This window comes from Entelurus aequoreus, linkage group LG11 (genome assembly GCF_033978785.1).
Source record: "Entelurus aequoreus isolate RoL-2023_Sb linkage group LG11, RoL_Eaeq_v1.1, whole genome shotgun sequence".
Lineage (NCBI taxonomy): Eukaryota > Metazoa > Chordata > Actinopteri > Syngnathiformes > Syngnathidae > Entelurus > Entelurus aequoreus.
The window spans coordinates 61,009,068-61,020,854 of record NC_084741.1 but is presented as its reverse complement, the minus strand read 5'-3'; the positions used below and the strand labels follow the sequence as shown (position 1 = coordinate 61,020,854).

The following is an 11,787-nucleotide window of genomic DNA, read 5'->3' as shown; positions in this document are numbered from 1 at the left end:
CATAAAATGGTGTGTTGGACCACATACAATGGTGTGTTGGACCACATACAATGATGTGTTGGACCACATAAAATGATGTGTTGGACCACATAAAATGGTGTGTTGGACCACATAAAATGATGTGTTGGACCACATACAATGATGTGTTGGACCACATACAATGATGTGTTGGACCACATAAAATGATGTGTTGGACCACATAAAATGGTGTGTTGGACCACATACAATGATGTGTTGGACCACTTAAAATGATGTGTTGGACCACATAAAATGGTGTGTTGGACCACATACAATGATGTGTTGGACCACATACAATGATGTGTTGGACCACATACAATGATGTGTTGGACCACATAAAATGATGTGTTGGACCACATAAAATGGTGTGTTGGACCACATACAATGGTGTGTTGGACCACATACAATGATGTGTTGGACCACATAAAATGATGTGTTGGACCACATAAAATGGTGTGTTGGACCACATAAAATGATGTGTTGGACCACATACAATGATGTGTTGGACCACATAAAATGGTGTGTTGGACCACATAAAGTGATGTGTTGGACCACATACAATGATGTGTTGGACCACATACAATGATGTGTTTGACCACATAAAATGATGTGTTGGACCACATAAAATGGTGTGTTGGACCACATAAAATGATGTGTTGGACCACATACAATGATGTGTTGGACCACATACAATGATGTGTTGGACCACATACAATGATGTGTTGTACCACATAAAATGATGTGTTGGACCACATACAATGATGTGTTGGACCACAAAAAATGATGTGTTGGACCACAATGATGTGTTGGACCACATAAAATTATGTGTTGGACCACATAACGTCACCGATGTGTTTCCTATAATGTTAATAAGCTTACAATGTTATGCAGAGGTATAATTATAACAAATTTATAGACAAATTATAGTAGCTTGTTCTTGTTTTATTTCCCTCAAAGCAGCTGCATCTCACCCAAAGCCCTATAGCGCCCCCCAGTGGAAGTGTTCGGCACCCAGCTTTTAACTAAAGTCACGTTAAAATGTGTGTGAAAACATTAATCACCACTTCAAATAAAGATATATATGTTCCCTTGGTAGCCATTGACAATAGAAAACATAATCAATTACAGCAGCTAAAACCTAAACGAGCGGTATTAATTATACTATAATGATCTTGTTCGGATTATTACTATGGCAGTCTTGGGTGTGATGCAGACAACACAAGAGCACATTGAATTGTTATTTGGTGTACTCTACGCTTTTAATTGTGTAGTAATGGTTTTCACATTTTGCAGTTTATGTCCGTCATCTTTTTCCTAATCTGTCTAATGCAAATTATTATGTCATATGTTTAACTGTTTTATCTAAAATACATGAGCGCTGAAAAGAGCTCTTATCGGCATATTTTCGAGTCGAGTTGCGAGATCGTATGTTCATGGAGCGTTTGACATTTGTAAGTTAAGACACGGTTTAAGAGACTGCATGGCATCGCCTTTTAAAGCTAAAGCGTGACACATCACGTCTTGCATAAACAATCTTTAGGTTTGTTCTTCCGGTGTTGAGTGTCGGGGGTTTGATAGCGAAGTAAAGCGTGCACTTTTCCACTGACATCACATCATACTACGAGCCTGCTGCCCGGCTGTCCAATCAGCACAGAGGGGGCGGGCGGACGTTCTTACTGTCGTCCAATCAGCGCACAAGCGTGAGCTCTGCTCACCGCCACGTCTCCTCTGATTGGAGCTTTGACGAGAAGGCTGTGAAATAATCCAATCAAAACAGTCTGCGTCTTTTACATTGGCATCCAATATTTGGCATCTCTTGACTTTGCTAGCGAGTTACTAAAGTCAGTATTTTTCACCTTTTTAGTTCCTTAAATGAACATTTGGTCTCCAATTTAATCATTTCACATTTTTATCCATCGAGTCTTTTTTAATGTGAAAATATGTGGACTTTTTTGGGACTAGCTAGCTTCACATATTTGTACAAAAAATCTGGAATTGTTTGGTCTTTAGTTCAGAAAGAGCAGCTAACAATCCTCATTTTATTTCTATCAGTTGGTCTGTTGCTGACTTTTTTCAGATTCTTTCATGGCCAGAAGCTTAAAGAAGTGTTAACTTTACCTTTGAGCCTTTTGTCTGTCTTACCTGTCGTCAACCGTCTCGTCCCTCAAAGTCCACCTCCAAGACACAAGTCTGCCAAGGTAAGATTGTTTAAATAAAACCTTTACACTTTTGATGTAAAGATAATAATGGTAGTTTATTGTAAAAAAAAAAAAAAATACAGTATGGAACATCACATATATTTCCAGTTTCTCAAATATACAACATAAAGTAGCAAAAAACACGTCAATAATGAATAAAGCAAAACATCTAGACCAAAAATCGCTTCATATTCTTTACTGCTCGCTACTGTTACCATATCTGAGTTATTGTGTAGAAATATTGGGAAATAACTACAAAAGTACACTTCATTCATTAATCTTGTTACAAAAAAGATCAGTTAGAATAATACATAATGTTGGATATAGAGAACATACAAACCCCTTATTTATTGAATAAAAAAACACTGAAATTCCACGACATAGTGAATTTTCAAACAGCTAAAATTAAACACAAAGCAAACTATGACCTGCTACCCAAGAATATACAACAATTATTCTCAACAAAAGAGGAGAAATTTAATCTCAGAGAAAAGCGTAATTTAAAACATTTGTACGCACGTACAACACTTAAGACCTTCAGTATATCAGTATGTGGAATTAAATTAAGGAATGGATTAAGCTAAGAAATCAAACAATGTACTAATATGATCCACATCAAGAAACTCTTCAAACTTAAAGTGTTTACAAAGTACAAAGAAGAAGAACCATGATAAACATTCTGAATTTATCTCATCCATCCATTGATTTTCAAGATAATCTTACTTATCTCACCATATGAAATGTAACTTACTTCACCGAGTTTTATTCATTTATTTTTATTGTGATTATTTATGGAGTATATTGTGAATAAATTGAGAACAAGAAGTGAACAAAAGTTTTAGCAACTGTTATGTAAAGGAAAGGGGGTAAGATTAAATAAACTCTGCTTCTTCCTACTCCTTTTCGAACATGTTGAATAGAGAAACTGGAAATTGTGATGTATGTTGTACGCATGCATGTTTGAAATAAACTCAAACACAATTCAACTCATCTTAACATACATTTTTGTTGTATTTAACCATAATTAACCCTTATGAGTGTTTTTTCATGTTAAAGTTTGAGTGCCCAATTCTTTCACAGGTGTACGACAAACTGGCACATACTCAACGACAAACTGGCACGTACTCAACAATTAATAATATAATGATTAACTAATTTGTTTGTTTTAAACTTTTTCCCCTCAAACCTGTCATTTAAAAACACCAAACATGTAATAATAATTAAAAAAAACATAATTTTAACCTTTTTGAATGCCATTTGATCCAAATATGTCGCAGTTTTTAATTAGTATAAATGTGCATAAAATGAGTTATTTTACTAATTCAAAGCTTTGACAATAGCTGATTAAAAGGCTTTCAAAAGGGTAAAATGAAAAAAAAAATTAATAATTAATTATTAAGTTTGATATTTTTTGTTTAGGACTGAAGTTTATGGAGGTTAATGTGTGTCTGTTACGAAAGCTTTTTTTTGGACACTGAATTTATGTAACAGCTTTTTTTGCCGTTAGAATTTTGTGAACTGAATTTTTTTACATCAAATTATGCTGACAATTTAGTTGAAAATAAAGTTTGAGCAAAATCTGTGTTTTCAAAAGATCAGTGTAAAAAAAAAAAAATCAGTGTAAAAAACTTAAGTGAAAAAAATTCAGTGCTAAAAAATTCAGTGTCGAAAAATTGGCTGCTTCAAAAAGCAAGACTCACTTCAAGTAAATTAAGACTGAAGCAATCGATCCTGTCTCAGAACCAGCCAATGAGGTGTCAAGTTTGAAGTCACGTGACACGGTCTTGCAATATTAACTATAAACAACAAAAAACACTGAATATTGATAATATGCCTTGCTCTCCTGCAGACATCTTTTTTTCAATCAAGCAAGAGCAACAAAGGTGCAACAAACACAGCGAAACATAAGCGCTAAGAGTGAAAAACATCCACATATTTGTGGATATATCACTGTTCTGCAGACATTTGTTGTAGAACTCTGCCTCAGTCTGACTCTCGCTATCAGGCTTTTTTGCTCTGTAAACAAGCCCCGCCCACTCTGTTTGTGCCTGGTCTGCATGAAACAGAGCTTCGTATCTTATGTCACTCAAAAGTGCAGATTCTAACCATTGGAATAATTTCTATGGTTTGAAAATAACCAGCAGGCCGAATTGAGATGTCAATGATGTTGTATTATGCCAATAGCCCAGTTAACTGCTTTTTTTATGCTGTTTTGCAAGACCTATGTCATGTGCCTTGAAACATGACACCTCATTGGCTGGTTTTGAGACAGGATCAATTGCTTCGGTCTTAATTTACCGAAAGTGAGTCTTGTTTTTTGAAGCAGCAAATTTTTCGACCCTGTATTTTTCAGCAATGAATTTTTATATTCTGACCTTTTTTTTACTCAGAATTTTTATAAACTGAACATTTTTACACTGAATTTTTATACACTGACTTTTTTACACTGACATTTTTTACGCTTATTTTTTTACACTGAATTTTAAGACACTGAATTTTTATACATACAGTCGTGGTCAAAAGTTACACTTGAGAAAGACATAATGTCATGGCTGTCTTGAGTTTCCAATAATTTCTACAACTCTTATTTTTTTGTGATCAAGTGATTGGAGCACATACTTGTTTGTCACAAAAAACATTCACAAAGTTTGGTTATTTTATTAATTTATTATGGGTCTACTGAAATTGTGACCAAATCTGCTGGGTCAAAAGTATACATACAGCAACATACATTACCAATTTTGGTGATGTAGAAAGGTTACAAACATGGCCTCTTAACTTCATGTGAGTGATTATGATTGACGACACCTGTTGACTTCTCTGAGCCCATTTAAATACGGCTCATGTGATGCAGTCATTAGACTCAGTTACAAACACAACAATGGGATAGTCAAATGAACTCAGCACACACCTGAAAAAATTAATAATTGACGAACAAGTCAGGAAAGTCACGTGGAGCCATTTCAAAGCAGCTTAAAGTCCCAAGAGCAACTGTACAGACAATTGTTCGCAAGTATAAAGTGCAAGTATAAAGTGCACGGCACAGTTTTGTCAGTGCCACGACTAGGAAGAAAACGCAAGCTATCACCTGCTGCTGAGACAAAATTGGTCAGGATGATCAAGAGTCAACTGAGAACTACCAAAAAGCATGTCTGCAATTAATTGGAAGCTGCTGGAACACAGGTGTCAGTGTCCACAGTCAAGCGTGTTTTGCATCGCCATGGACTGAGAGGCTACAGTACCATGCAAGAAGGAAGCCCTTGCTCCAGAAGCAACACCTTAAGGCTTGTCTAAAGTTTGCTGCTGATCACATGGACAAAGATAAGACAAAAATTGAGAAGTTTGGCCACAATACCCAGCAATATGTTTGGAGGAGAAAAGGTGAGGCCTTTAATCCCAGGAACACCAGGCCTACCATCAAGCATGGAGGTGGTGGTATTATGCTCTGGGCCTGTTTTGCTGCCAATGGAACTGGTGCTTCACAGAGAGTAAATGGGACAATGAAAAAGGAGGATTACCTCCAAATTCTTCAGAACAACCTAAAATCATCAGCCCGGAGGTTGGTTCTTGGGCACAGTTGGGTGTTCCAACAGAACAATGACCCCAAACACACATCAAAAGTGGTAAAGAAATGGCTAATAAATCAGGCGAGAATTAAGGTTTTAGAATGGCCTTCCCAAAGTCCTGACTTAAACGTGTGGACAATGCTGAAGAAACAAGTCCATGTCAGAAAACCAACAAATTTAGCTGAACTGCACCAATTTTGTCAAGAGGAGTGGTCAAAAATTCAATATATCAACGCCTCATTAATGGAGGAGAAACATTTAGAGCAGCTGAATTGTTCAATGGATCAACATGCTTATGTTGTGAATAAGCATCGCGGTTTATACTAAAACTAATATTTACATTTGTATTGCTATAATCATATTCACATTACGTTTACAATCTATTTTTGTTTTAAAGATGGCGGCCCTTACAGTGTCCGTTGCAATGTGACAAATGTAGCCGATGTTATTATTTTAGTTTGGATGAAACAATACTTGTGTAGTCTTTAATATTTCATTGATGTCATTTCACTGCTAGAAGCAGAGAAGAAGGAAGCAAGTGGACACAGAAACTTCCAGCCCACAAACAAGTGTCTCCTCCTCTGGACTGGCAACAGATGCGGATCCAGATGTGCTGATAGTTGGGGCCGGAGTCCTGGGCTCAGCAATGGCTGCTGTGCTGGCGCAGGACGGCAGGAAGGTGACGGTGGTGGAAAGGGACATGAAGGAACCTGACAGGATAGTTGGGGAACTGCTGCAGCCTGGAGGATACAAAGCTCTTAAAGAGTTGGGCCTGGAAGGTCAGTGACAGACTTTTTACTCCAACCAAGATGCAGCTTAATGGCTGCAAGTGTTGATGTTGTTGTTGCTAAAGTCAAACTAAGCTGACTTACATTCATTTGTATTTTACTCTGAATGTTGTTGTTGTGCTAAATATCAGAAGCACTTACTTTTTACTTTATAACTTCAACTTAACTTCAATGTCAAAATAACAAACAGTACAAGCAAGTTTTCCTTCATAGCTGTTGTTGAAAAATAGTCAATCAAACCAGCGTTTTGATTTAAAATAAAAAAATATTGATTAATGTTATTAATCAATTTGTCAATCAAACATGCTTTTTTAAAATATTAAAATGTTTTTAATCGGTTTGTCACTCAAACAAGCCTTTTTAAATTAAAAAATATACTTTTTATTTAATTTGCCGAACAAACAGGCTTTTTAAATCAAAATTGTTTTAATCATTTGTAAATCAAACAACCTTTTTCTTAATAAATAATATATTATTTTAAAATTAATTTGTCAAATGAGCTTTTTTCAAATGTTTTTTCTTAAGCTATTTTTAAATCAAGCTGTCTTTTTTATTTTTAAAACTGTTTATTTTTAAATACATTTGCCAAACAAATAAGCTTTTTTAAAACAAAAATATTTTTTAAATCAGTTTAATAACCAAACAAGCTTTTTTAATGAGACACATATCCATCCATCCATTTTCTATTTTCTCCATTTTCTGGAAATTGTGATGTATCATGTTGTATGCATGCATGTTCCTAATAAACTCAAACTCAAACCATAATGACAGACCTGTAGACATGAAATAGTGCCCCCTATTGGTTTGGGCTCCTCTATACTGCTACTGTAATATTTATAGTTTTAGTTCATGTAGAAATGTTTATGCTTCAAAATTCTTAGTTTAGGCCAACAAAATTGAAATCCCCCCAAAATCTGGAATGTGGCGAGGAACGATTTTACCCTGAAAAATAAAATAAACATATAAATAAACAGTTTTCTTTAGATATTTGTGGGTTCTGTTTTTGGGGGGTTTACTCTGGATTTGACCTGAACCAAGAAGCATGTTTTGGAGTAAAATAAACACATGGGAAACAAAATATGTAATTTGTTTATAGCACAAAATCCTACAATTAACACTCTAAAATAAATGACATGTCATTCAGCTGGTTCCCTTTAGGGGGCGCCACAGCAAAACAATGACATGATTTCACTTCATGTTGTTGCAAGGCTGGCTGGGGATCAAACCTGCGCCCTCAAACTATTTTATTTTATTCTCTTACTGGTGACAAAGCAGGAATGGGCTGGGAATTAGTTTGCCGTAAAAATGCAATAAAAAGTTTGTTAATTTATAAATTCCATTGACATTATAAAAACCATTCTTGAGATAATACAAGACTAAGTGTATCTGATTTAGGCTACTTTTGTTTCTAAATACAATCATTTCTTTTTTATGGAGCGATTGGGAACCCATATGAATAATTGAACTAAGTCAAAGGACATAGAAGTGGCAAAGGTAAATGCTGAATATGGTTTAGTGTATAACAAAGTAAAAGATTAGCTGGGTGCGTTTTGGCCATGCTGGGCACCTCTGGGTACCCCTGGACTCGGGTGGAACGCGGCGGGACTGGTGGCACTCAAACCTGGGTGTGATTTTTGATCATTTTCGTGACTTTTTCAGTAACAGTAATACTTTGCGTAACTTTGTCGCCCTCGTTCCTCCACAGGCACAGTGGAAGGTCTGGATGCTCACCTGGTTAACGGCTACGTGATCCATAACGTGGAGACCAGCACCGAGGTGGAGATACCTTACCCTCAGCAGGACGAGAAGATCCAGTGTGGGCGTGCCTTCCATCATGGAAGATTCATTATGGGCCTGCGGCGGGCGGCCCTGGCTGAGCCCAAGTAAGCTGCCTCAACAATATGCATTCTTCCAATATTTTCTATGCATTAGCTCACGAGCTAAACTGTGTTTTGAGGGGGGAAATTCCAGGAGCGTAAAGCCAATACTCTTCTTCTTTTTTGATGAGGCTTTCAATTGAATTAAAGGAAAATTAAATACAATTTAATTAAATTAATTAAAATATATACAATAACTAATTAATACAATTGTTTTAATTTAAAGGCCTACTGAAAGCCACTACTAGCGACCACGCAGTCAGATAGTTTATATATCAATGATGAAATCTTAACATTGCAACACATGCCAATACGGCCGGGTTAACTTATAAAGTGACATTTAAAACTTCCCGGGAAATATCCGGCTGAAACGTCGCGGTATGATGACGAAAGCGCGTGACGAAGTCAGAGTAACGGAAGTTATGGTACCCGTAGAATCCTATACAAAAAGCTCTGTTTTCATTTCATAATTCCACAGTATTCTGGACATCTTTTGCAATTTGTTTAATGAACAATGAAGGCTGCAAAGAAGACAGTTATAGGTGGGATCGGTGTATTAGCAGCGGACTACAGCAACACAACCAGGAGGACTTTGTTGGAGCGCTAGCCGCGCTAGCCGCGCTAGCCGCGCTAGCCGCGCTAGCCGCCGACCTCACCTTGATTTCCTACGTCCCCGGGCCGCCAAACGCATCGGGTGAAGTCCTTCGTCATTCTGCCGATCGCTGGAACGCAGGTGAGCACGGGTGTTGATGAGTAGATGAGGGCTGGCTGGCGTAGATGGAGAGCTAATGTTTTTAGCATAGCTCTGTGAGGTCACGTTGCTAAGTTGCTAAGTTAGCTTCAATGGCGTCGTTAGCACAGCATTGTTAACCTTCGCCAGCCTGGAAAGCATTAACCGTGTATTTACATGTCCACGGTTTAATAGTATTGTTGATTTTCTATCTATCCTTCCAGTCAGGGGTTTATTTTTTTGTTTCTATATGCAGTTAAAGCACGATGCTATCACGTTAGCTCGTAGCTTAAGCATTTCGCCGATGTATTGTCGTGGAGATAAAAGGCACTGAATGTCCATTTCGCGTTCTCGACTCTCATTTTCAAGAGGATATAGTATCCGAGGTGGTTTAAAATACAAATCCGTGATCCACAATAAAAAAAGGAGAGTGTGGAATCCAATGAGCCAGCTTGTACCGAAGTTACGGTCAGAGCGAAAAAAGATACGTCCATCGCTGTCTCTCAAGTCCTTCACTGTAACGTTCCTCATCTACGAATCTTTCATCCTCGCTCAAATTAATGGGGTAATCATCACTTTCTCGGTCCGAATCTCTCTTGCTCCATTGTAAGCAATGGGGAATTGTGAGGAATACTAGCTCCTGTGACGTCACGCTACTTCCGGTACAGGCAAGGCTTTTTTTTATCAGCGAGCAAAAGTTGCGAATTTTATCGTCGATTTTCTCTACTAAATCCTTTCAGCAAAAATATGGCAATATCGCGAAATGATCAAGTATGACACATAGAATGGATCTGCTATTCCCGTTTAAATAAAAAAAAAAATAATTTCAGTAGGCCTTTAATTAAAACCAACGTTGAAATAATGAGAAAAAAACCCAAACAACTCTCAAAAAAAAATACATTTGGAAAGTAAAATATTGCACTTTGATGATAAGTCATAACATAGCAGGAGAAATGACAGTGACAGTGATAAGACTGCTCTCTGGCTCCCTCTAGTGTCACATTTGTAGAAGGCACGGTGATTAGCCTACAGGAAGAGGATGGTTGTGTAACAGGAGTTCAGTACAAGCATAAAGACAGCGGGGACATAAAGGTAAGAAAATAAAAGTCAAGAAGTTGAAAAAAAAAAAGGCTTTTTTAAAAATTGAATTTTATTTTAGTGTGACGCTGATGATGTTTTTCAGGAAGTGCGTGCGGCGCTGACAGTGGTGGCTGATGGTTGTTTCTCTAAATTCAGGAAGAGTTTAGTTCCTGGAAAAGCTCACGTTTCTTCTCACTTTGTTGGATGTCTCATGAAGGTGTCTTTCTTCTTCTTCTTCTTTTTTTTTTTAACCTAAAATGTCATTATTCTGTTTTACTTTGGTGACATTTGACACAGCAGCATCAGAATAAAGTCATGTTTTATTTTGAAGGACTGCCCTCAGTTCAAAGCCAACAGTGCAGAGTTGGTTCTGGCCAACCCGAGTCCTGTGTTGGTCTATCAGATCTCGTCCACACACACCAGAGTGCTCGTGGACGTCAGAGGAGAGATGCCGCGTAATCTTCCACAGTACCTGGCAGAGAAAATCTACCCTCAGCTTCCAGGTAAACGCTCCATCAGGTACCCCAAGTCATCTCCATGAAATGTTGTTCTTTTACTTTCTGCACATGCAGCTTCCTGCCAAGATGGCGAACGTGACGGAGCTCTCTTCTTTTTCTCCTTCTCGTTTCAGAGCATTTAAAGGAACCTTTCATTGAGGCGCTACAGAATGATCGTGTCAGGTCCATGCCTGCCAGCTTCCTCCCTCCTTCGCCTGTCAACAAGTCAGGTACTTGATGGACGCTGCTCACTTTGCTCTACTTCTAATTACCGTATTTTCCGGACTATAGGCTGCACTGCCGATGAGCGGGTCTATTCAGGTCTTTTTTCATACAAAAGGCGCATTAAAGGGGTCATATTATAATTTTTTTCTAAATTTAAAACACTATCTTGTGATCCACATAACTTGTGATGGTGGTTCTTTGGTGAAAGTGTTGCATAGATTATGTTTTACAGACCTTTTTTTAAGTCGCTTTTTGAGCGTCTCTTCAGGATGTGCCGTTTTGTGGGCGGTCTTATTTACGTGGCTCACCTTCGACAGCGTCTTCTCCCCGTCATCTTTGTTGTAACGGTGTAGCGTGCAAGGACGGGAGTGGAAGAAGTGTCCAAAGATGAAGCTAACTGTTTTAATGACTGTACTTAAATCAATAACGGAGCAGCATCTTCTCATCCATGGCTCAATAATGCTATTGTGTCCCGTGAAAAACCGTCCGACCGAAACCCTCTAATAACTAAAGTTCCGTGGGTGAATTATGTAAACGCACTACAGTTTTTAGCGCTTTGATAGCTAGTCTACTGACAGATATAAGTAAGAACTTTACACTACTTTATATTAGAAATGGCAACAGTGGAAGATGAATGCCACATAAAAAGATAAAGAAAAAGAAGAAGCTTATCAACTACGGTGTCTGCACGGACTACAATTGCGGACGCGCACAAATTTTCAGGACTATGCAGATCCCAAATACAGATCAGCAGGTACCAGAAGGTAAAAAAAAGTTGCAATTCGATAATATCGCGAAACAAAAGCCA

At 37.7% G+C, this 11,787-nt stretch overlaps 1 protein-coding gene across 1 annotated transcript in view; it reads left to right on the top strand.

Moving 5' to 3' along the window:
• The first annotated feature begins 1,673 nt into the window (after positions 1-1,673).
• sqlea (squalene epoxidase a) overlaps positions 1,674-11,787 on the top strand; it is an 18,313-nt gene continuing 8,199 nt past the window's right edge. Inside the window, exons 1-7 of the mRNA XM_062064329.1 lie at positions 1,674-2,216; positions 6,300-6,561; positions 8,276-8,453; positions 10,173-10,269; positions 10,361-10,474; positions 10,589-10,760; positions 10,889-10,984. Coding sequence (XP_061920313.1) covers positions 1,959-2,216; positions 6,300-6,561; positions 8,276-8,453; positions 10,173-10,269; positions 10,361-10,474; positions 10,589-10,760; positions 10,889-10,984 — 1,177 coding nt within the window. The 5' untranslated portion in view covers positions 1,674-1,958. The remainder of the gene's footprint in view (positions 2,217-6,299; positions 6,562-8,275; positions 8,454-10,172; positions 10,270-10,360; positions 10,475-10,588; positions 10,761-10,888; positions 10,985-11,787) is intronic.